Source organism: Dendrobates tinctorius, unplaced genomic scaffold, assembly GCF_039654945.1.
Source record: "Dendrobates tinctorius isolate UK_male_01 unplaced genomic scaffold, ASM3965494v1 ptg000057l, whole genome shotgun sequence".
In the NCBI taxonomy this organism is placed as follows: domain Eukaryota; kingdom Metazoa; phylum Chordata; class Amphibia; order Anura; family Dendrobatidae; genus Dendrobates; species Dendrobates tinctorius.
The window spans coordinates 23,124,637-23,151,361 of NW_027361725.1; the positions used below are offsets into that span (position 1 = coordinate 23,124,637).

Consider the following 26,725-nt stretch of genomic DNA (forward strand, 5'->3'; position numbering starts at 1 on the left):
AATTGATTCTGCAACAGGACAACGACCCCAAACATACAGCCAATGTAATTAACAACTATCTTCAGACTAAAGAAGAACAGAGACCTGGAAGAGATGTTCCGACCCTCACAGAGCCCTGATCCCAACATCATCCAGTCTGTAAAAAACAAAAAAAAACAAAAAAAAAAAAAAAAAGTCTGTGTGGGATCACATGGAGAGACAGAAGGATTTGCACAAGTGACATCCACAGATCTGAGGTTAGTTCTCTAAGATGTTTGGAACAACCTTCTGCCGAGGTCCTGCAAAACCTGTGTGCAAGAATAAGCACCTAGAAGAACTGATGCGGTCATGAAGGCAAAGGGCAGTCACAAAAAATACTGATTAGATGTAGATTTCTCTTCAATTCATTCCCTTCGCATTGTTTCAGTTGAACAGATTACACTATTTTATAGCATTCGTCCTTATTTATAGACATGTACATTGCTCTAATTCCCAGGTGTACTACCTGCCCATGTTAATTCACGCCTTTAAATAAAAGAGGCCCTATTCCAAATATTTAAAGATTGGGGAGCCCCAGACTCCCTCCCCAAAAGGGCCCAACTTACGAGCAAAAGTCAGGACTTCTGGGTTGTAAGATACCGGCACGCAGACCAGGATGCCACAATTCTCCGCTTGTCCTAACTCTCTGCCCTACTTTACTGAGATGTTACGGAATGGTCACATTAGAGACATCATTACCATTCGCCAAGCAGCGCAAAGAGCGAGATCTCGGCAGAACAAGCAAATTCAACGTGAGAGGGGAGCGGAGAGATGGCAGATCCTGATCTACATGTCGAGATCTCACAACCCGGAAGTTTGGATCGGACTTCTGCTAGAACATTGGACACTTTCGGTGAACGCTGTGTACTCTTGTTAACACAATATTTAGAAAATCCCCAATCTGAGGCCACCCACTCTCTACATAAAGGTTGGTTAAAGGGGCGTAACACCATGGACAGGTCGTGCGCCTGAAATTAGCTTTGCAGAGGTAAAATGCTTGTGGCTTCAATAGGTGTCACAGCAACAAACACATTGCAAAACATTTTGGTGAAACGCATGCAGATTTTCTGTGCCGTTTTTGTCAATGTACCACACTACCGGTGTGAACACAGGCTAAAAGAAAATGCAGCAGGCTGTGTGACATACGTTGTGTTATACACCATGGTTAGGGGACGTCTAATATACAACCCAAAGGCCAAAGAGTTGTAAAGAAAACAAGAATGCAATGATTTGAATGGAAATCTCTTCTAGCCATATTTTATTCCCAGCAGAACAGATCACATTTACATTAGACGGGATCAATTTAATCTGGAGAAGCTGTCTGATTTATATATTGATGGCTGCAAGACATCTCAAAAAAGTTGGGACAGGGAAATCAAAAGCCTGGAAAAAGTGAGTGATACTAAAGAAAAACATCTGAAGGGTCGATAGTCAACCAAGTCACACAACTGTGGAAGAAGAGGTAGGTTAGAGAGGCAGAGTCTCCCAGAGAAAAAGATGGTCGGAGGCGACCAATCTGTGAGCATGCGAGTCTATACATTGGGGAACAATTCCAGAAAATCGGTTCTCAACCTAAAATGGCAAAGACATTGAATATCCCACCATTTACAGAACATAATATCACCAGAGATCCTGGAGGAATCCATGTGCACAAGAGATGACGGTGACTACTGGCTGCTCGTGATCTCACCAAGTGCGGCAATCAGTCTCCTCACCAGGGCTATGATATAGAGAAGATGGTGGGCTCGGCCTGGCCACTACTTATTTCTGATGTCTTACTGACAATTTATAAATTAAATGGCATGAAAAGATAATATGTGTAACGCTGACTGCGGGGAATAAGGATGGAAAGAAGAGGTCACAAATCACTGCACTCTGATCCCTGCACACAGGGCCCACTGATGGGGGAGAGGAAGGCATGCGGTATACATGGGAACTGGGGGATGTGTGATGGTGGTGTTGATGGTGGTAGTAGTAGTCGTGATAGTAGTGCAGATGATAATAGTAGTGATGGTGGTGGTAGCTGTGATAGTAGTGATGAAGGTAATAATTATGATGGTGGTGGTAGTAGTTATGATGGTGGTGGGTAGTTGTTGTGGTGATAGTAGTAGTAGTGGTGGTGATGGTGGTAGTAGTTCTGATGATAGTAGTGGAGATGATAGTAGTAATACTTGCGATGATAGTAGTGATGATGGTGGTAGTAGTAGTTGTGATGATAGTAGTGATGAAGGTAGTAGTAGTTATAATGAAGGTGGTGGTAGTTCTGATGATAGTAGTGGAGATAATAGTAGTGATGATGGTGGTAGTAGTTGTGATGATGGTGGTAGTAGTAGTTGTAATGATAGTAGTTCTGATGATAGTATTGGTGATGGTGGTAGTAGTGGTAGTGATGATGATAGTGGTAGTAGTTGTGGTGATGATAGTAGTAGTGGGGATGGTGGTAGTAGTTGTGATGATGGTGGTGGTAGTTCTGATGATAGTAGTGGAGATGATAGTAATGGTGATGGTAGTAGTAGTGATGATAATAGTAGTGAGTGATCATGGTGGTAGTAGTAGTTGTGCTGGTGGTAGTAGTGTTAGTGATGATGCTGGTGGTAGTAGTGATGATAGTGATGAAGGTAGTAGTAGTGGAGATGGTGGTGGTGGTAGTAGTAGTTGTGATGATAGTAGTGATGATGGTGGTGGTAGTAGTGGAGATGGTGGTGGTAGTAGTTGTGATGATGCTGGTGGTGGTAGTAGTAGTTATGATGATGGTGTTGGTAGTAGTTGTGATGATGCTAGTGGTGGTAGTTGTGGAGATGATGGTGGTAGTTGTGGAGATGGTGGTAATATTAGTGATGATGCTGGTGGTGGTAGTTGTGGAGATGGTGGTGGTGGTAGTAGTGGAGATGATGATAGTAGTAGTGATGATGATGGTGGTGGTAGTAGTAGTTGTGGTGTGATAGTAGTAGTAATGGTGATCGTAGTTGTGGTGGTGATAGTAGTAGTAGTGATGATGCTGGTGGTGGTAGTAATGATGCTGGTGGTGGTAGTAATGATGCTGGTGGTGGTAGTAATGATGCTGGTGGTGGTAGTAATGATGCTGGTGGTGGTAGTAATGATGCTGGTGGTGGTAGTAATGATGCTGGTGGTGGTATTTGTGGAGATGGTGGTGATAGTAGTGATGATGATGCTGGTGGTGGTAGTAGTGGTGATGATGCTGGTGGTGGTAGTTGTGGTGATGATGATAGTAGTAGTGATGATGATGATGGTGGTAGTAGTTGTAGTGATGATAGTAGTAGTAATGGTAGTTGTGGTGATAGTAGTAGTAGTGGAGATGATGCTGGTAGTGATGATGCTGGTGGTGGTAGTTGTGGTGATGATGATAGTAGTAGTGATGATGATGATGGTGGTAGTAGTTGTAGTGATGATAGTAGTAGTAATGGTAGTTGTGGTGATAGTAGTAGTGGAGATGATGGTGGTAGTGATGATGCTGGTGGTGGTAGTTATGGTGATGATGATAGTAGTAGTGATGATGATGATGGTGGTAGTAGTTGTAGTGATGATAGTAGTAGTAATGGTAGTTGTGGTGATAGTAGTAGTAGTGGAGATGATGCTGGTAGTGATGATGCTGGTGGTGGTAGTTGTGGTGATGATGATAGTAGTAGTGATGATGATGATGGTGGTAGTAGTTGTAGTGATGATAGTAGTAGTAATGGTAGTTGTGGTGATAGTAGTAGTAGTGGAGATGATGCTGGTAGTGATGATGCTGGTGGTGGTAGTTGTGGTGATGATGATAGTAGTAGTGATGATGATGATGGTGGTAGTAGTTGTAGTGATGATAGTAGTAGTAATGGTAGTTGTGGTGATAGTAGTAGTAGTGGAGATGATGCTGGTAGTGATGATGCTGGTGGTGGTAGTTGTGGTGATGATGATAGTAGTAGTGATGATGATGATGGTGGTAGTAGTTGTAGTGATGATAGTAGTAGTAATGGTAGTTGTGGTGATAGTAGTAGTAGTGGAGATGATGCTGGTAGTGATGATGCTGGTGGTGGTAGTTGTGGTGATGATGATAGTAGTAGTGATGATGATGATGGTGGTAGTAGTTGTAGTGATGATAGTAGTAGTAATGGTAGTTGTGGTGATAGTAGTAGTAGTGGAGATGATGGTGGTAGTGATGATGCTGGTGGTGGTAGTTGTGGTGATGATGATAGTAGTAGTGATGATGATGATGGTGGTAGTAGTTGTAGTGATGATAGTAGTAGTAATGGTAGTTGTGGTGATAGTAGTAGTGGAGATGATGGTGGTAGTGATGATGCTGGTGGTGGTAGTTGTGGTGATGATGATAGTAGTAGTGATGATGATGATGGTGGTAGTAGTTGTAGTGATGATAGTAGTAGTAATGGTAGTTGTGGTGATAGTAGTAGTAGTGGAGATGATGCTGGTGGTGGTAGTTGTGGTGATGATGATAGTAGTAGTGATGATGATGATGGTGGTAGTAGTTGTAGTGATGATAGTAGTAGTAATGGTAGTTGTGGTGATAGTAGTAGTAGTGGAGATGATGCTGGTAGTGATGATGCTGGTGGTGGTAGTTGTGGTGATGATGATAGTAGTAGTGATGATGATGATGGTGGTAGTAGTTGTAGTGATGATAGTAGTAGTAATGGTAGCTGTGGTGATAGTAGTAGTGGAGATGATGGTGGTAGTGATGATGCTGGTGGTGGTAGTTGTGGTGATGATGATAGTAGTAGTGATGATGATGATGGTGGTAGTAGTTGTAGTGATGATAGTAGTAGTAATGGTAGTTGTGGTGATAGTAGTAGTAGTGGAGATGATGCTGGTAGTGATGATGCTGGTGGTGGTAGTTGTGGTGATGATGATAGTAGTAGTGATGATGATGATGGTGGTAGTAGTTGTAGTGATGATAGTAGTAGTAATGGTAGTTGTGGTGATAGTAGTAGTAGTGGAGATGATGCTGGTAGTGATGATGCTGGTGGTGGTAGTTGTGGTGATGATGATAGTAGTAGTGATGATGATGGTGGTAGTAGTTGTAGTGATGATAGTAGTAGTAATGGTAGTTGTGGTGATAGTAGTAGTGGAGATGATGGTGGTAGTGATGATGCTGGTGGTGGTAGTTGTGGTGATGATGATAGTAGTAGTGATGATGATGATGGTGGTAGTAGTTGTAGTGATGATAGTAGTAGTAATGGTAGTTGTGGTGATAGTAGTAGTAGTGGAGATGATGCTGGTAGTGATGATGCTGGTGGTGGTAGTTGTGGTGATGATGATAGTAGTAGTGATGATGATGATGGTGGTAGTAGTTGTAGTGATGATAGTAGTAGTAATGGTAGTTGTGGTGATAGTAGTAGTAGTGGAGATGATGCTGGTAGTGATGATGCTGGTGGTGGTAGTTGTGGTGATGATGATAGTAGTAGTGATGATGATGATGGTGGTAGTAGTTGTAGTGATGATAGTAGTAGTAATGGTAGTTGTGGTGATAGTAGTAGTAGTGGAGATGATGCTGGTAGTGATGATGCTGGTGGTGGTAGTTGTGGTGATGATGATAGTAGTAGTGATGATGATGATGGTGGTAGTAGTTGTAGTGATGATAGTAGTAGTAATGGTAGTTGTGGTGATAGTAGTAGTAGTGGAGATGATGCTGGTAGTGATGATGCTGGTGGTGGTAGTTGTGGTGATGATGATAGTAGTAGTGATGATGATGATGGTGGTAGTAGTTGTAGTGATGATAGTAGTAGTAATGGTAGTTGTGGTGATAGTAGTAGTAGTGGAGATGATGCTGGTAGTGATGATGCTGGTGGTGGTAGTTGTGGTGATGATGATAGTAGTAGTGATGATGATGATGGTGGTAGTAGTTGTAGTGATGATAGTAGTAGTAATGGTAGTTGTGGTGATAGTAGTAGTAGTGGAGATGATGCTGGTAGTGATGATGCTGGTGGTGGTAGTTGTAGTGATGATAGTAGTAGTAATGGTAGTTGTGGTGATAGTAGTAGTAGTGGAGATGATGCTGGTAGTTGTGGTGCCGATGCTGGGTGCAGCAGGGCTCCTGCGCTCGCACACATGACACGCTGACACAGTGGCGGCCTCACCTTCTGGTCCACGATGGAGCAGGCCATTTCCCGCACGGCCCCCAGGCTCAGCTCTCCGGGCTCGGGCAGTAGGACGGGCTCCCGGCTCAGGCCGATCTGGATCTGGAGGGAGAGGCCGGGGCCCGCGGGGCTGGGCGGCCGGATCACCGGGGGGGCGCTCATAGACAGCTGGGCCCGCCAGCGGGAGACACCAGGGGAGAGGAGAGAGGACACGGGTCACACACAGCCGCGCCCGGCCGACACACGGGACGTGACTAGACGCCAGGCAGCATGCACCCGACACGGCCCCGGCACAAGTTACTCTCACGGCGGACACTCACGGAGGGCCGTGCGGGACCAGCACACAACTTCCAGCCGCATAGCCGCACTCCCGTCCGCCGGGGCTCACACTCCCGGCACCAGAACGGCCCCCGGGACTGACAAGCGCCGCTCACTCCGCGCACAGCCGCCTCTTCCCTTCCAGCAAAACTTTACCCAACAACAAGTCCGAGCGGCGCCCACACACATACAGCGCTACACAGCATGGGAGCACGGCCGCCCCCTGCCGGACACACACCGCGCTGCAGGCCCGGAGCTCCCCCTGCTGGACACACACCGCGCTGCAGGCCCGGAGCTCCCCCTGCTGGACACACACCGCGCTGCAGGCCCGGAGCTCCCCCTGCTGGACACACACCGCGCTGCAGGCCCGGAGCTCCCCCTGCTGGACACACACCGCGCTGCAGGCCCGGAGCTCCCCCTGCTGGACACACACAGCGCTGCAGGCCCGGAGCTCCCCCTGCTGGACACACACAGCGCTGTCCTTGCCAGCCACTCCGACTTCCCCTGACAGAGGGAACATCAAGCATGTCCATTCTCTCAGCCTGATCCTTGATCTGGAGGGAGATAAGTTTCCCTAGCCGCTAGTCTGCTCCATTAACCCTGTGCATTACATATAAAGGCAACATTACACGAACCTCAGCCAAGCACCCCAGTGCTGTGTGTGGGGGTCTCCTGACTCCTCACCAGCACATGATGTTGGGACACATAATGATTGGCCATTTTAAATTTAAAGGGGTTTTCCAAGTTCAAAAACTCTTACCCCAGCTGCAGTTTGTTATAAAAAAGTGTGCCTTACTCCCCTTCCCCAGGTCCAGCTCTGAGTCTCCACCACTGCCCCCAGTGTCTGTTGTTCTCTTTAGCGGGGACATCATGCCCACACCACTGCAGCCAATCGGTGAGTTCTGCAGCATTCCAGAGCGGCTCAGCTCACTGATTGGCTGCAGCGCTGTAGACTCTCTTATCAAACCTGTAGCATTTTTTTTTCCTATTTTGGTAGCTAAAAAGATTTTTTCAGAAGTTTCTCAAATCTCCATTTTGCTTGCTGTCTCTATTGTCGGGGATCACACATCTGTTCTGTATTTCTGGGCCTATGTGAGGGCTTGTATTCCATCTTGGGGAACAGATGATGCTTTGATCGCTTTTCATTGCATTTTTTGGTTCAGTACGGAGTCCAGTAATCGGCAGTTCTGGTGTCTTGATTTTTTTTTCTTTTTCCGGCACTCAATTCATCAGTTAATTAATTTTCAAATATTAGATTGTTACGGATGTGGTGATACCGATTATTTTTTTTTCTACTATTTTTATTTAGTTTTTTGATTCCAACTTTTATGTTTATTCCTTTATTTTAATGTTTTCTTCTTGTTTACAGTGCTGCAGTGTATAGAAGAAATGATGTCCAATGATTCTCCGCCTGCGATCCTCAGTGGTCCCCGGGCTTCTATGGCTAATCACTGAGCCTGCGGGTGAAGATGATCTGTATCGCAAAGGTCTTGTGACGTGAGTTAGCGGCAGGGCCGGACTGGCCATCTGGCAATTCTGGCAAATGCCAGAAGGACCTGTCTGGTCATGGGCATGGCGGGAAACGATCCGTGCGCACGACACACCGCAGCTTTGTAACCCGCTCTCTGGGATCCTCGAGTGCTAATTTCCAAGAATGCAGCAGCAAAGCAAAGACTTGGGGGAGTGAGGGCGAATCTAATGCCAAAACCAAGATTATTGCTCGTGGCTTGTGCTATGTGCAGAATGCCTGAATCTTTATCCCCATAGCTGAATCTACGCCTCCCACATGTTGTCTCACACATGACACTTTCATCCCGCAGCACTCTCACCATGTCACCCATTCCCATCTCACTTTCATTCCCATTTTCTTGGGATTAATCGTCAATGGGTAGGGAATCCATCCTCAGAATTGGGGATTTCTGCATTAAATTCCATTAGGAGACAGATTTTATTATTAAACTGATGTCACAATGTAGCAGGGCTTGTATGTACTCTTTCAGCCATGTCCCTGGGGAAATCAGCAGGGAGACAGTAGTCATGTGGGCGGGGCTGCAGGGGTGACTAGTCACACTTGTAATCTCGGCCTCAGCTGTAATTACACCCACTCTTTCTTCATTGACATCCCTCTCTGGATGATGCCAGGCTAGGAAGGGTTTGCCTAATTACAGCCTCTGCATAATAATATGTGTCTGGTAGGGCGCTGTTGCCGATGACAGGTCAGAAATACACCTCCATGATCTGACAGCCACCATACCGGTGCAGATCCCATACTCTTGGATGTGACGTTGGGGTGCTGACGTGTCTGCACAGCGGCTGAGGTTTCATAGTTTAACCTTTCAGGCTTTCAGCTTTAGTCCATAGAGTTTTATACAACTATTGCATTAAAGGGGTTTTCTGATTTCAGAAAACTAGTGTCTTTCACCTGCACTTTTGCTACTCACCCTCACCAGGTCCAGCACTGAGTTTGAGCCATTGCTCCCGGTGTCTGTTATTCTGATACCAGGTAGACAGCACTGCTGCCAATCAACAGCTCTGTCCTAATTGACAACACGAGCCGGGCACAATCGCTGAGCTCACTGATTGGCTGCAGCCCTATCGCTGTGACATTAGCACTGAAGACTATAACAGATATGGAGAGCAGCAGCAAAGACTTAATGCTGGACCTGGGGAGGGTGAGTAAAGAACAGATTTTTTTTTTTTTAAACAAACTGCAGCCGGGGTCAGAAGCAAGTAATTCCCAATGCTTAAAGGGATTTTGTGCTTTCAGAACACCCCTTTAAGAATTTGGAAATTGCTCATCTTTTACACAGTTCTTATTTTGAGGAGTTAGATAAACTTACATAATTATAAATGTAAGCCTATGATTTTGAGTACTTGGCATGGCCGAGAGCTGAGTGCTCCATTCCACACCCTCAGTTACAATCCTTTGCACCTGTCTTTATGTTGACTGACAGCGCTTACTTTGGAGCGCTGCCTGAATTGGATCCTCAGCCCTGCACACACGGACACTGCAGGAACAGATCGCACACGTTATGTCAGATGCGTTCTCATCCCTCTCCTCTATACAGCTGCAGCTCAGTGCACACTGGATCACACAGTAGTGGACAGCCAATGCCAACAGGAGAGGTGACACATGCGCACACTGACACTGTATATCCTCCGGGCTCCCGCAGTGTCAGTGTGTCCATGCCCTCAGCTCACTCTCCTGTTAGCATTCACCACTACTGAGTGAATCTGTGTACACTGAGTGGCTGCTGCAGACAGGAGCGCGATGAGAGCGAACCCGTACACACTGGCACTGCGTGTGCGCTTACCTCCTGCAGTGTCAGTGTGCATGTTCTCCTCTCACGCTCCTGTCAGCAGTGACCACTAGTGAGTGATCTTGTGTGCAGTGAGTGGCTGCTGCAGACAGGAGAATGCACCTGTACACACTGACACTGCGTGTGCGTTTGGGTCCTGCAGTGTCCGTGTGCGCAGGGCTGCGGATTCAGCCCAAAGCGATCACTGTCAATCAAAACAGGAAGAGAGGTGGAAAGGATTGTAATTTAGGGGGCAGAATGGTGCATTAAGCTCTGAGTCGCGCCAAGGGTGCACCAAAGCCCCCTCATTTATATATCGAAAAAACCTTATATTAACTCTACAGTACAAGTAAGGTTATTATAGGAGCTAAGACCCTTAAATGATTGTATAAATGGTTTGATTTTAATAAATAGATATGATTAAGCTCGGACTGGCCCGCCGGAGGACAGTGGAATCCCCCGGTAGGCCCCTGTGAATTAATGCTGATGCTATTACACTTGATTCACAATTTGTACAAAGAGGTATAATTTAATCTTTCATTAAACAAGCTAGCAAATTAATATTACATAGAAGTAAAAGTAATTTTGTGTACTAGGGTCAGGTTTATTTTTGTATGTAGCTGAACAGTGGGTCCCAAGACTCAATGTGACTGGTGGGCTTTTGCCCACCCAGTGTGACACTGGATATGTTGCAGTAAATATCAAGCTACTAAGCACATCGTATGCTTTACATTTATGGGCCACGCACAGTTTTGTCAGTCTCCGCAGGACCTGTGACAGTTCTTTATAGTTGCACTCATAATAATCCTCTATTCTTGTGGTTAATATAGTATTCAGTAAAGGGCCAATGTGTTTAAGGTTTTAGCCTCAGAATGATAAACTAACGTTTTTATAAGCTACATAATCTTTATAAGAAGAGTAACAAAAAGATTACAGTGTCTGTAGTACAATGACTGCAATTTATGTGTCGTAGGTACTGAACTCATTAAACTATGGAACTTATATTTATGAGCAATTACCCAAACAGCAGTGCAGATGTGAATCCCAAGTCCTACATGGGTGCTCTCCTTGCCCCTGTTGCACTGACTGTATTCTGTAAGTAGAGAGAAAGGATCATCTCACAGTGCTGGATATCACACTCACTAACTAAGCTAAAAAAACATCGCCCTCTAAAGCTTTCTAAAGTGATTAGGTCAGATAAGGCAGAATTTTCCACCTTGAATTTTGCTATAGATTTGCCTTGCAATTCTAGGTTGCATCACAACTGTTGAGATTTGTGTCAAATCAGTGACATAGAAAAATGTGTAGATTTAGAAATCCATAATATACAGTCATGGGCAAAAGTGCTTGAAATTGTTCCAGAAAATGAAGTATTTTTCCCAGAAAATTATTGCAATTGCACATGTTTTGTTATGTACTTGTTTATTTCCTTTGTGTGTATTGGAACAATGCAAAAAAAAACAGAGAAGAAAAGGCAAATTGGGCATAATTGAACACACAACCCAAAATGGGCTGGACAAAATTGTTGGCACCTTTCCAAAATTGTGGGTCAATACCTTGGTTTCAAGCATGTGATGCTCGCTCAAACTTACTTGTGGAAAGTAACAGGTTTGGGCAATATGAAAAGCACACCTGAAACCAGATAAAAAGGGGAGAAGTTGACTCAGTCTTTGCAATGTGTATCTGTCTGTCCCACACTAGGCATGGAAAACAGTCAGAGGAGAAGACAAATGTCTGAGGACTTGAGAACAAGTTGAACAATATCAACAATCTAAAGGTTACAAGTTCATCTTCAGAGATCTTGATGTTCCTTTGTCCATGGTGCACAACATAATCAACAAGTTTACAACCCATGGCACTGCAGCTAATCTCTTTGGACGTGGACGGCAGAGAAAAATTGATGAAAGGTTGCAACGCAGGATAGTCTGGATGATAGATAAGCAGCCCCAATCAAGTTCCAAAGAAATTCAAGCTGTCCTTCAGGCTCAGTGTGCATCAGTGTCAGTGTGAATTATCCGTCGACATTTGAATGAAATGAAACGCTATGGCAGGAGACCCAAGAGGACCCTATGGCTGACACACAGACATAAAAAGCTAGACTGTAGTTTAGCGTGAGTAAGCCAAAATTCTTTTGGGAAAGCATCTTGTGGACAGATGAGTCGAAGATAGAACTTTTTGGTAAAGCACATCATTCTACTGTTTACTGGAAATGGAATGAGGCCTACACAGAAAAAAGCACAGTGCCTACAGTCAAATATGGTGGAGGTTCAAAGATGTTTTGGGGTTGTTTTGCTGCCTCTGGCACTGGGTGCCTTGACTGTGTGCAAGGCATCATGAAATCTCAAGATTACCAAAGATTTTGGTAAGGAATGTAGTGCCCTGTTATGATTCAGTCACCGAGGAGGATTACGGGAAATTAGCTAAGCAACCAGGAAACCAGAAAGGTTGGCAACTTAGCGGATTGCAGACCCCTAAACCTAACAACACAACAAGCATTAGCCGTGGGACGTGCCTACGATACCCTAGACACCTCGTCACAGCCGAAGAGTTAACTAAGCCTAAAGCAAGAAAGGGGAAAGCTAAACTGCCCCGGAGTAAAACCCCAAAGAAATAGATAGCCCCCAAACATATATTGTCGGTGAGACAAGATGAGGCACAAACGCAGGCAGAAAATAGAGTGAGCAAATGATGGGGCCCAAACTGTCTAGATAGGACAGGACAGAAAAGATCCTGTCTGCAATCACGCAAAAACCCTAAAAAATCCAACACATCTGATATACAAAAACACTGAGGCCACACGACCTCTCCCCCGCTAGATCAGCATTCTGGTGTGAACTGGAAGCAAAGCAAAAGATACTAATATGGCAGGGGATTAGCAATACTGAACAGAATGACATAAGCTGTGACATATGAGCGGGGTCCAGCACAAATCCCAGCAGGGAATAATGCTGAACCCACACAGCAAAGCAAAAAGCAGAGAAAGACAAAGACTATATCAAATGCAAAAGATTCCAGCAAACAAATAACTTATCTGAATGATGCAAGACAAAGGAGGGGAAAAAGCAGACTTCACAATGCACAGGAAGACAAACAAATCACTAGCAGCAACTGAAGGAAGCTTGCTCACTTAAATCCTCCCAGTCAGTAACCCCTGACTTCCAATCATCGTCTTCAGGTGATAGGCTTCTGTCAATACCACCAGCTCCACTACCCGCGGCAACCATCAGAGGGAGCCCCGACTCAGAAGTCAGATCAAGAAAGTTCACAACATTGCCCAGTGTCAAAAAGCTGGGTTTGCGTACTAGGTCATGGGTCTTCCTGCTGGACAATGACTCCAAACATACTTCAAGAAGCACCCAGAAATGGATGGAAACAAAGGCCTGGATAGTTCTGAAGTGACCAGTAATGAGTCCGGATCTAAATCACATTGAACACCTGTGGAGAAATCTTAAAATTGCTTCAAATATGAGAGACCTGAAGCAGTTTGCGAAAGAAGAGTAGTCCAAAATTCCAGTTGAGAGGTGTAAGAAGCTTGTTGATGGTTATAGGAAATGATTGATTGCAGTTATTCATTCCAAATATTACGTTGAGGGTGCGAACAATTTTGTCTGATCCATTTTGGGTTTTTTTGTGTGAAATTATGTCCAATTTGCCTTTTTTCCCTCTATTTTTTTGTGCTGTTCCAATACACACAAAGGAAACAAACATGTGTAATTGCAATACATTTCTTGGAGTAATACGGTACTTCATTTTCTTGAACAATTTCAAGGGTTCCAACACTTTCACATCACCCCTGGCATATGCACAATGCATCTGACCACCCAGCTAGGATTATTCTAAGGACTTCTGGTCAATCACAATGTCCTTTAGACTGGCAAATCAGAAAAGTTGGATAGTAGATCCATGTAAAAGCAGGTGAGGAAGGATTATTGTTATAATTTATTATTATAGCGCCATTTATTCCATGGTGCTTTATATGTGAAAAGGGGTATACATAACAAAACAAATACAATAACCTTGAACAACATGAATCACCGACTGGTACAGGAGGAGAGAGAACCCTGCCCGTGAGGGCTCACAATCTACAAGGGATTGGTGAGGATAGAAAAAGTGACGGTAGAGCTGGTCGTGCAGCGGTATGGTGGTAACTGTAGGTTATAGGCTTGTCGGAAGAGGTAGGTCTTCAGGTTCTTTTAGAAGGTTTCCATGGTAGGCGAGAGTCTGATATGTTGTGATGGAGAGTTCTAGAGTTGGGGGGGATGCGTGAGAGAAAACTTGTATGCGATTGTGGGAAGAGGAGATAAGAGGGGAGTAGAGAAGGAGATCTTGTGAGGATCGGAGGTTGCGTTCAGGTAAGTACCGGGAGACGAGGTCAACGATGTATGGAGGAGAAAGGTTGTGGATGGCTTTGTTTGTCATGGTTAGGGTTCTGAAAGCGAAGGAGCACCTTAGACTCTCCTAAACATTGTTGGCATCATATTGTGAGACCGCTCAGGCCCGCTTTTATCTAATGGATAGTTACAAAACAAAAACATTTCTGCTGATTTTTCTTTCCTGTGTAAAACGAATTTAATATAGGGAAAAATGTTCTGTCTGCTACAATGGATATGGTCACTCTAGCTGAGACTGAACATGGTCGCACTATGATTTTCAGCACTCTAATTGCCAATTATGTGGTTCCTACAGCTTATATTATGTGGTGACTATAGTATACATCTTACGGACCCTGTGGATGCTGTTTGGCTCACAGATGAGCACTAAATCTCTTCATTGCTGACATTACTTAATTTCCTGCCCCCTAAACACCCCTGTGCTAGACACTGCAGAATCGTCCTGTTTAGTTCAGTATGACAATAATGTTATGCAACGTCTTCCCCTATTCAGCACCAAGACAATTTTGAAGAACTTTTTGATTTTGCCTCTTCGCATTCCATTAATAACTTTTTTTATTCACCATATCGTTATTTTTTCTGTAAACATTTACATTAACTTTTAATTTATTTTTATTTTAACAAAAAAGATAGCAGAAGAGTTTTTCTGCAACAGTTTTAATTATTACATATTTTTGCTTTTTTTTTAGAAATCTATTGTACAGGTTGCAACACTTGTGAAGATACCAAAGATGTTTTGGACCTTTCTTGAAAAAAAAGTTTAATTCAGTATGATTATTATTACTTTTTATATATATATTTTATATTCGCTATTAATCCTATATCGAGGTTAACACTCTGGTCATTTAGGACAAGTATACGCTGTTACAGGGTCACTGGCACAGTGTGTGAGGGGAGATATGTGTCACGGAGATTGCTTTCCTCCATGATCTAGAAACCCATAAGTGTCTTTTCAGCATGATATGTGCTGAAGGAGTTAAGCGGCCATGTTATGGGTGGGTTTTTAGGTGAGTAGGTAAGAGACGGGCGGGACGCCTACTCACTATATCTCCACCTCAAGGGTGTTCCTGGGGAAATAAATGTCCAGACAGTTTTTCTTTCTTTGGTCTGTGTTGTGTAGAAGCAAGCAAGCCCTAGGCTGATGCTCCTGTGAGAGTTGTCATATGTGTTGGCCCAGAAGTGCTGGGCAGGACTGCTTATGAACTTTTTATTTTTGAGCATGAAAGGCTGTCTTTTCTGTTACCATTTTGGGGTTTATGATACAATAAACCACCCAGATACTTTAACCCCTTCATGACCGGAGGTATTTTCGTTTTTGCGTTTTCATTTTTGGCTCCCCATCTTCTCAGAGCTTCTCAGGGAAAGTGAGAAAAATCGTTTAGTTTTTTAGTGTTTTTTTTTTAAAAATGTGTTAGAGAAAAACATTGAACATTATTGCAGGATGGGCAGGAGGGAAGACATACCAGGATGGCAGACAGTATTAATGATGAGGACACTACACCAGGATGGGGGGCATTATACGAGGAAGGGGCCCAGGATGTTGGACATCATACCAGTAGGGGTACCTTACTACTAGGATGTGGGGACATAATTATTGATAGAGGCCCAGGATTGGAGACATTATTACTAGAAAAGGTCTGGGATTTGGGACATTATACCTGAATCAGGAACATTATAGCAGGAAAGGGCCCATATATTACTGGAAGGGGCCAGTATGGGGACATTACATTAGGATGGAGGACATTATTACTGGGAGGAGCCCAGCATGGGTGACATACCAAAAAGGGGTCCATGAAGGGGGACATTATCACTGGAAGGGGCTCAGGATGGGGGAAATATATTACTGGATGGGGACATTACACCAGGATGGGGGACATTATTACTGGAGGGTCCCATGATGGGGGATGTTATACCAGTAAGGGGCTCAGGATGGGGGATATTATTATTGGAAGAAGCCCAAGATGGAGGACATTATACCAGGAAGGGGCACAGGATGGGGGACATTATACCAGGAAGGGGCACAGGATGGGGGACATTATACCAGGAAGAGTCACAGGATGGGGGGCACTATAGCAGGAGTGAGCCCAGGATGATGCACACTTGAAGGGGACCAGGATGGGCAACATTATTACAGGAAGAGGACCTGGATGGAGAACAATATACCAGGAAGGGGCCCAGGATGGGAGACAGTAGCATAGTATAAGGGACATCAGTACATTAGGGGGAGACCACAAGTATGTCTCTATAGGATTAAGAATGCTACAAGGACCCATACATCTGACCAACATGCAGGTAGCAGTCCAGGTCCAAATTTTGCACCAGGGCCCATTAGACCCTAATTATGCCACTGGACAGGCTGATTATACAATCCTCATTAATTATTGCTATGTCTACAGTGCTGAAAACGAACCTGTTCTAACCAACCGACGTGTTCTCCATTGGTCAGAACATTTGTCACGTAGGCTTCATTTAGTTACCATCAGTATTTTTCCTAGAAAAAAATGCAGGATAATGCAAGAAAATGTTATTTCTCACTATGCAACTCATGTTCCATCAGAAAAATACGGCGTGTCATATGAAATCTTTTCCTGTATGTCGTCTTTTTAACAATTTGAAAAAACAAGAATTAGATTGATCACCATATTGGTTGCCAAGTCTATTGCCAGCACTGGACTTGCAATGGAGCAATATTTGTACAGCAGAATTAGACAATAGTTTTCATCTGCAATGCAGTCTTTCAATAAGTACGCTATTTCTGTAAGCTGAGTTTTCAGTTAGACTTGAAAGACTAACTGTGCTATATATCAACAGCACATGTATATGATGTTACATGGTAAGTGTACCTGTATCGGTTGGCTGCATGAGGTCTACACATCTGCTATCCTATTATTGGATACATTTGATCTGCGCTCTGGTTTAATAACAATTTTAGCGGGAGATAATCGGACAATACCCACAACAATGGCAAATTACGATATAATTATATCATATGCACGTTATTAAGAAAACCCCAAAAATCAGACCTGTCAGGGGCTCTAGGGGGCTGGATTTCAGAAACACTGCTGCTAAGTCACCTGCAACCATTGATGTTAAATAACATCCTTCTGGCCAAAGCAGATGAAATAGTCACATTTAAACTTTTAAAAAAAAGTTGCAGGACTTTCAAAGTTTTGTTAATGTTTTTGCCATGTACTCTATACTAATTTCCCGATGAACCAAAAAATTGCAATAATTTAATCTATTTCTCATTTTGTAATCCAACTTTATACAAATGAATAGAAAACTTGTCCCATTTTCTGGTTTAGCTAAAACTAAATAAATTGGAGAGTCAGACAAATACAGAATATTTGTCAGGATTGACCGGTGATAGTTACATACAAATTTTATGTCCAATCTAAAACTATTTATTGAATGGAGGTATAGATTTGGAATGGATGCCCTTCCCATTAGATTTGCTCATCCAGTACATGCATAATACACAAATGCCCCGTCTCACTCTCCATACCCTTCCACTCTCTCACTCTCACCTTCAGAGCTGGCTTCATCATTCTTCCCAACTTAGCCGAGCTGATGCTCAATGCTACGCTCCCTTCTCCTTACATTCGAGCTGATTCCTCCCTTTATTCACAGACCTGTAATTCTACGGCACTTGCGAGGGAGTTGATAGACATTGATTAGCACAAGTGGTATTTAATAAAAAAAGAAAAAAATGTCATTGTTATTATGTTGCATGACTATATTTAATAACTATTCAAAAGAATCACTGGTTGAATCGGTGATCGAAAATAGTTTCAATCTTTGTGTGTTAATAATAATCTTAAACTGTTTGACCTTATATTCCATAGACCCTTCAGCTACTCATCGTAAAGAGGTCAGGATCTGAATATGATTTGCTAAATGCTAAATAAAACTATATACTAGAAAAAAAAAAGACCACAATCTCCTGTGCATTCCTCTTTAGAGTAGAAAAATTGGAACGTAGCAATTTGTGCTGGCCATTATGTGGGCAGAAATACCATTGATTCATGTATTTATATGCAGGAGAAGGGTAATCATTTCTACAAGACCCTTTGAAACCCTGTGAGCTGGAAAGTGAATGCTTATTTAATCTGCTTAGCGGAAACATGAATTCATGAATGAAGTTAAGTATTTTGCTTGCGGTATTTTATAGACCTTGTCCCCAGCCAAATTATAAAGACCCACATTGAATATTAGGATTTATTCCAGAACTCGGGAGCATTTTCCAAAAATGTTTCTATGTTGTTGACCCTATTTAGTGATGTGACCTTGTTCTGTGACATAACTATGGTCTGTAAGAGGACTGAAACTGAGTTTGCCAGCCTCTTACAAGAAATGACCACCTTACCTTGTAGAGATGAGAATTTGTTCCAATTCTGTTGAACCCAATTTTTTGCAATTTGCTTTGTGTGAATTTGAACAGAGCTGGCTGCCATTTTGCTGAATCATAAAAAGTTGGGGTAAGGAGTTAAAAAAATAATAATATTAATTATACCTCGCTGCTCACCTATCCAACGCCACAGCCCATAGTTTTTTGTTCCATCTGGCTAACACATTCCTATATTGTTCGGCATGCAATATCCTCTTGGTGCATCTCTGTACCAAAGCTTGGATTGAGCAAGTCTCTTGCACCACAACACATATTAGGACATCATAATACACACTGCCCGAAGTGGTGACTAGGTCTTCTCAGTGATGGAAGCCTAAAGAATGACATTGCATGCAAGAGGAAAGAAGAAAAAAAATTCTAGATGGGGCAAGGCTTTGCAAAGACACAACAGGTGAGCAACAAGGCAAATATTCCTTTTTTTACACCCTACATTAATGAGAGATTCCAGAGCATAATAAGGAACATCTGATTGACAAGAAATAACTTAGGTGAAAATTGAATTTCCATATCTGCTGAATTACCCTATCTGTTTAAATAGCTAGGGGCAAATCAACAATGAAGTCACTGGACAAGGTATTCAAATCAAGGAACATTTCACTGCCTACAAAGGCAGAGCACGTACATAGTTTGCTATTTTCTGTAGTAACTGTGGTGTAGTAACCACTATGTCCGCTAGGGGGCGCTGTGTTGAGGTTCCAAGGGAGAGGATGAGTGGCAGAATCCTGAAGGATGGTTGTGTATCTCAAAGGGGGTGGCTTTGAGATGGAGACTTAGTTATGCGTATTGATCAGCAATGGTATTGCTGAGGTGTTATTTCAAGGTATAAGGGAGAAGTCTCTAGGTAACTTGGGAGTTGGGCGGGCCAGTTACCTACAAACCCACCCAGGGGTGTGTCTGAAAACGCCTGTATTAAAAAAGCTGTGTGAAGGACCTGTGATGAGGTCATAGTCACGTGACCCGGTGGGCGTGGCTATAAACCATATAATGTGGCCAGGGTAGGTCACATGTGGTGAATGCTGGGAGCTGGTTGGTCCAGTGTGGAAGGTCCTGCAGACATGGAACTTCCTGCCTGACAGCACGTGTGAAGTGGCTGTGAGCAATGGCGATGTGTGCCTGAGAGTTCCCTGGAGGGAACGAACGTGTGCAGAATGCTGAAGCCACATGAGGAGCCCTGACTTGGGTGAGATAATTGTGAGGCTAAGTGAGCCTGCGTACTGGACATTGATAATAAGAGTGAAGCATTATATTGGACGCTATGCTGGTAATGCTATTAAGTGAACTTTCTGTTGCTGCTGTGGTTTATGAGGCATGAATAAACCGCAAGGACTGTATGATTTGATGGAAAATCCGTGTCGGAACTGGTTTTTGTTCGCTGCAAGCGAGAATCCCCTAAGTAAATGACAGCGCTACCTCACATAACATACGGATGGATGATAAAGAAACAAGAAAGGATAAGAATCAATGCCTTCAAAATGTGGTGCTGGTGAAGGATGTTATCAATACAATGGATGGCAAGAAGAACAAAACAAACCAATCTTGGAGCTTTGACTTGCCTACTTTGGCCACACCATACAAAGAGGGCAATTACTGGAGAAGGGCATCATGGTCAGAAGAATAGAAGGATCAAGGCAAAGAGAAATTCAAATCCTGCCAGATTCACTCATCTCCAATTACTTGAATTGCTATCCAAACCTCTGGGTTGAGCTTTGAACTTTCAAGGTTAACATTTACTTTGGCCATGGGTGATCATTAATCCTGTTTTAGACGGTGTTTGGTGGATTTATCCGAGACTGTTGCTAGGATTTGGGTGTGTGCTAATTCCCCTATTTCTTCTACTTTGGTTTTACCCCATCCTCCACTGCCCGGGACATTCTTTTGTTGTTTGTGTGAGTATATTTGTATGATTAATATTTATCTTTATCCCTGTTCGTATTACCTTGTTAGTCTGGTTGGTGTATTACGAAACACTACTACTCCCCACTTCCCTGAGTGGGGGAAGGGTGCAGAATGAGGGCGGATTCAGGAGCTAATGCAAGGTACGTGGCCCCAGCATCTTCACTATCAGAAGCAATCGTGGCAACAGGGACAGGGAAGGAGCCCTCATCCCGTGACACTTGACAACAGAGTCATGACAGATTTTATGTTGTGTATCCATAGCCAGGCACTGTTGGTGCCTGATATTGTGAACCCTAAAAACTACTTTGAATGCAAACTAAATACTTTATTTTTAGAACACCAATTGACAAACTAGGATATAGTAACAAACATATAACACAAGAATAAAAACAAAGATAAAAAATGGAGGTGGAGGAACATAAACACCATGAAACATAAAATAGTCAAGTGTCTTAAGATTATGTATAAAGTACAAGTGCACTAAAAAAATGTGTTAACTACAGCTGGAAAACTATACAAAGTGCGTATAACAAGTACATGTGCCGATCAATGCCAAGAAAATGCCATTGAAAAACTGTGTAGATCCTGATATGAAGGGAAAGGTTTTAGAAGAAGTTACTGACCCTGGTCCATAGAGAGAATGCTGCCTCCAAAAACAGCAAACACAGGTAGGCCACGGTAATCTGAGAAGCACCAGAGTACTGGAATGGTAGAGAATGCGAAAGGAAATCTCCTCCATATGAAGAACCTCCACTCGAAAGGCAAATTGGAAATGTACAGTGACTCATATGTTCTTGTGAGATGAGTGATCCATTGATAGAGGTGAGATGCAAAGGTTCCTGTAGTAGTAGCAGCAGGGAACATGGAGTTGATTGATGAGGGAATAGTCAAATTATCCATAGCTTCTGAGTCCAGAAAACCTATACAGGATTCATAGAAAGACACGAAACACACAGAGGAAATAGAACCAGGTGATTCCAGTTGTATCAGATGAAGGCTGTTTTCAGCCGAAACACGTTGTAGTTTAAATGAAACTGCTTTTACTTTATGGTGGAATTTTCATTTCGACCATTAGGTATGATTGTATTATTTAAGTATCTTTATTAATTATCAACATAGATAACACTTAACTCTATTTATTACTTTTGCACTTTATTATCTTCTCTTACCACTATAAGAACATGATAACTTGTATTTTTTATTCTAGTAGTTTATTTATATGAACCATCATTAATATTACAAGGTTTTAAATATTTTTTTGAGTCATTAACACATCATGCCCTTATTCACATAAGTTTCACTTCGCACAATATATACATATTCACCCTATTTTGCACATAGTCACATTTCGTAACCCATATTAGCATATTTATCCCAACACTTTTTATTTTTATTATAATTTTTTTCTTTTTACAGCGCTACATACGCTTTTATTTTTATAGTCTTACATATTCTTTTTTCTCTTTCTGTTTGCAGGCAATACTTTATTGACGCACATCCTTTCTGTGACTTCTTCAGTTTGATTCTTATCATTAACATTTCTACTCTTCGTTATGGCCCCCATCTGGCAATGCGCATGCATGGCCGACGTTTCCCAGGTCTGTTATCATCGCGGCAATTTGGAGGGTCTGCGCACACGCAGTTGCCATTGCAGCTTTGGTGCGCTTGCAGTCAATTGCCCGCGAGACGTCGGACCACAGTTCTATCGGACATGATGTCAGTTGCGCATGCTCAACTTTGACCGGATACACAAGGCCAATCCCATTCACATCATCTCATCACCTGCGTCACACACTCACTTCTTCCACTAGTCTCATTGGTTCTTTTACATTATATAAATCACATGGTTCCTCCCCAACACACCTCCAGATGTAGAGGACGAAACGTGCGTTGGGATGGCTGGGCATACACGCGTACCAGCCACTATGAAAGTTAGCATGTTTAATCTACTGTTGGGATGCTTTTGACCTTTATTCTTATGTTAGATATTAGTGATGAGCCAGCATGCACCTTATCCGAGCATGCTCATGTGCTAACCTAGTGTCTTCGACGTGCTCGAGAAGTACGTTAGATTCCCTGCGGCTGCATGTCTAGCGGCTGTTCAACAGCTGCAACACATGCAAGAATTGATTGTTTCTTGGACAATCCCTGCATGTATTGCTGCTGTCAAACAGTCACTAGACATGCAGGCGCAGGGACTTGAACATATTATTTGAGCATGCTGAAGACACACGGTTAACACCTGAGCATGGTCAGATAACACCTTATCCCAGCACATTCGCTTATAACTATTAGATATGTATCGAATATATTTGAAAATTATCACAAGACCGCAATTAGCATGTGGTTCGTACCTTTATTATTACATTTAATTGGACTTGTTTAAGGCTATTAGTGTTTTCCTGCAAATTATAGCAGCTTTACATATTTTAAAATATTTCTTGCCTTGTATATTTTCTTTGATGTTTAATAAAATATTTACGTTGGGCAGAATATACTCCTATGTCGGGCTTTTTGCATGCCCTTTTTCTCTTTTTGTTTCTGAGATTAGATCTTCCAGGGCTGATGGCAGATAACATATTGATAATTCATTCTTGGCATTAAGCTGCCACCAAAGCTTCATTGTTGAAAGCCAACTACAATGCCGGTTGTGGGGAAACATATGGAAGCCCATTATTTAATACAGGGTGAAAGAAAGGATGCAGATGCAGTATGACCAGGCTTCTTTGAAGAACTGTAGAAAAAATCATGAGCTTTGCTTACAAAATGTTAGTGTCCAAGCCAGGCTTTCCCTGTGAGCAGAGAAATTATGAAGCCCACCAGAGTGTGATGTCCATGTCGATGTCTGCCACTTCTGTGTCACTTTCTGTCACTGACACGGGGAAATAGCTCAGTGATTTTGTGCATTCTCTGGGACTCGTGCTGTTCTCCATACAGCTGCGGGCTGATATTCATAGCCTACAAATACCAGCCCGCAGCCACCCCAGAAATGGCGCATCTATAAGATGCGCCAATTCTGGCATTTAGCCCCCCTCTTCCCACTCCCGTGTAGCAGTGGGATATGGGGTAATAAGAGGTTAATGTCACCTTGCTATTGTAAGGTGACATTAAGCCCGGTTAATCATGGAGAGGCGTCAATAAGATGCCTATCCATTATTAATCTTATGAAAGGGTTAAAAAAACACACACATAAGAATAAAGTCACTTAATGAAATAAAACAACACGGTTTTCATATTTTTATTGTATGCCCAGATCCAAGCGACACCCTCGGTCTCCTAGAAAAAAAATAAATAAACCAACCGTTTACTCCCTGTCCGACACAGTCCAATTAATAACGAGTGTCCCACGACGATCTCCCCTATAGAACAGTGACATCAGGTGATGTCACTGCTCTATACGGCCTCCCAGTGATGAACTGACAGGAGATAATGCCTCCTGCAGTGCATCACTGAGGTTACCTGAGTTCAGGGTCTCACTTTACAGCAATGCTGTGTGAGAATTAGGGTTAGAGTTACGGGACCTCTTTCCCGGCGGCGGAGGGATACACAGGCAAAGGATTACCTCTGCCTCTGTCATTTCATGGCTGGAGCCCCTGGCGAGCCGTCACACCAGCTGATGTGGCAGCTCTCTACGGGAGATCGTCGTGGGACACTCGTTATTAATTGGACTACGGCCGAAAGGTAAGTATAGCTTAGTTAATTATTTTATTTTTATTACAGGTGATTGAGGGCTTCGGAGAATTAGGTGATTGGTGAGTATGTACACTTTGCTATGTGTTGTATGTTATATATATGTATGTTCTGTATGTTATATGTTGTATGTTCTGTATGTTATATGTTGTATGTTCTGTATGTTTTTATTTCTACATTCAACACATTAGCCGGATGATGGGACTACTACTGTCCCACCATTGGCTAATGTGTCACTCACTGTCAGTGTAGCAGGCATAGCCCAATGGGACTTGTAGTCCCATCGGACGATGCCTGCATACACATACACATACACACACACACACAGCCCCGCAGCCCCCCCCACGCATAGCCCTGCAGCCCCCCGCACAGCCCCGGCAGACCCCCACACAGCCCCGGCAGACCCCCACAAGACCCAACAGACACCCCACACAGCTCGATGACCCCCGCAAGACCCAGCAGACACCCTGCACAACCTGATGACCCCCGCACAGCCCCGGCAGACCCCCACAAGTCCCAGCAGACACCCCGCACAGCCTGATGACCCCCGCACAGCCCCGGCAGACCCCCGCAAGACCCGGCAGACAACCCCGCACAGCCCGCTGAGCCCCGCACAGCCTCAGCAGACCCCCGCAAGACCCGGCAGACACCCCGCACAGCCCGCTGAGCCCCGCACAGCTCCGGCAGACACCCCACACAGCCCGATGACCCCCGCACAGCCCCGGCAGACCCCCACAAGACCCAGCAGACACCCCACACAGCCCAATGAACCCCGCACAGCCCCGGCAGACCCCCGCAAGACCCAGCAGACACTCCACACAACCCAATGACCCCCGCACAGCCCTGGCAGACCCCCGCAAGACCCGGCAGACAACCCCGTACAGCCCACTGACCCCCGCACAGCCCCGGCAGACCCCTGCAAGACCCGTCAGACACCCCGCACAGCCCCGGCAGACCACCGCAAGACCAGGAAGACACCCCGCACAGCCCTGGCAGACCCCCGCAAGACTCGGCAGACACCCCATACAGCCCGATGACCCCGCACAGCCCCGGCAGACCCCTGTAAGACCCGGCAGACCCCCCCGTACACCGCAATGACCCCCCGCACAGCCCAGGCAGACCCCCGCAAGACCCCGCAGACCCCCCCACACACATAAATAGGTCCATACACGCACACAGTCACTGCCCACACACCATACACACACACAGTCAACGCCAACACTCTTCCCCCCCTCCTGATCTGCATTGTTTCATCCACAGCAAAACCGCACATCTTTTTTAGACCTGCAGTTTTGCTGCAGATCAATACAAGTCAATGGGTGCAGAATTGCTGCAGATCCGCACAAAGAATTGACATGCTGCGGAAATGAACCCGCAGCATTTCCGTGCAGATTTTTCCACAGCATGTGCACAGCGTTTTTCATTTTCCATTGATTACAATGTTACTGTACAACGCAGGAGATTCTGCTGCGGACCCGCAGGGCCAAATCCGCTGCGGATCCGCAGTAGAATCCACAACGTGTGCACACACCCTTATGTTTGCTCCCTGTTGATTAACCCTGGGCAGGTCTGCTGGTATTTAATTTCCTGCATCCCTGTTCCACACTGGCAGTTATTAAGTTTAGCTATCTGTTCCATGTCCCTGCTTTTTGCTCCTATAGTACTATATGGATTATTCTGTTTGTAGACCATGGATTATATTTTGACCATCCAATTGCTTTCCAATTCTGTCCCAACTTGACTTCTTGGTATTTACAACCCCACGTGACTTGCTCCACTGGCCAGTAGTCTAGTCCTTGGCCCCAACTTAAAGACTCTTCTGGAAGTCCATATACCTGTACAGAGTTTAAAGGGTGATGGCCAGAGGAATCCCTAGGCTCTGGTGAATGGAGTGGCTAGCGCTAAGCCTATTCAAGGAAGCCTTCTTAAGAAATCCTAGGCAACCATGGACAGTGCTTTCGAGACATTGAGGACATAGTTCAAAGCATATGTTACCCTGGGTGATTAAACCACTACAGGGCTTGGGAATCCCATTATTTTTGGGATACCAAAAGATGAAATGGAGACTCCCATGTGGAAGTTGCTGGATGAGTGATCACAATGGAGGTCTTCTAAACCATGAAGACTGTTTAGCCAATATCCTAAGCCCGGATAACATTTGCCGTCAGTCTCCCCAGACTTGCCCTATGACATCTTAAAAGCACAGTTGCATGTGAGCTGTTGTTGCTCAGTTTTTGGCTAAGCGTCTATTATTGTATGAACCTGAATAAAGCTGCCATACTTTGTAAGTACGCTTCTGGTACATCACTTTGGAAACACTGTCTATTAGCCGATGGCGCAAAGTCCACATGATCTGGAGATTCAAAGTAACATGGTTAGAGGATTTTTTCCAAGTACAATAAAAGTTATTAAATTAAATACATTTTTACCCAAAGTTTAGCCCTAAGCCAAGTCTAAAGATGATATAAAATTGATCCAAACTACTGTCCAGTGACCATAACACAAATTGAACTACTTAGAGAAGCACTGTCATTAAATATTTTATCCTCTTAATAAATTGAATTCATCATATGGATGAAAACCCGTTCCTTTTCAGGTATTCCTGAGGAACAATTCCAA

General features: G+C 43.9%; 1 protein-coding gene across 1 annotated transcript in view; it reads right to left on the minus strand.

Moving 5' to 3' along the window:
- PRKD1 (protein kinase D1) overlaps positions 1–6,706 on the minus strand; it is a 184,239-nt gene extending 177,533 nt beyond the window's left edge. The window contains exon 1 of the mRNA XM_073577800.1: positions 6,105–6,706. Coding sequence (XP_073433901.1) covers positions 6,105–6,266 — 162 coding nt within the window. The 5' untranslated portion in view covers positions 6,267–6,706. The remainder of the gene's footprint in view (positions 1–6,104) is intronic.
- Positions 6,707–26,725: the final 20,019 nt, after the last annotated feature.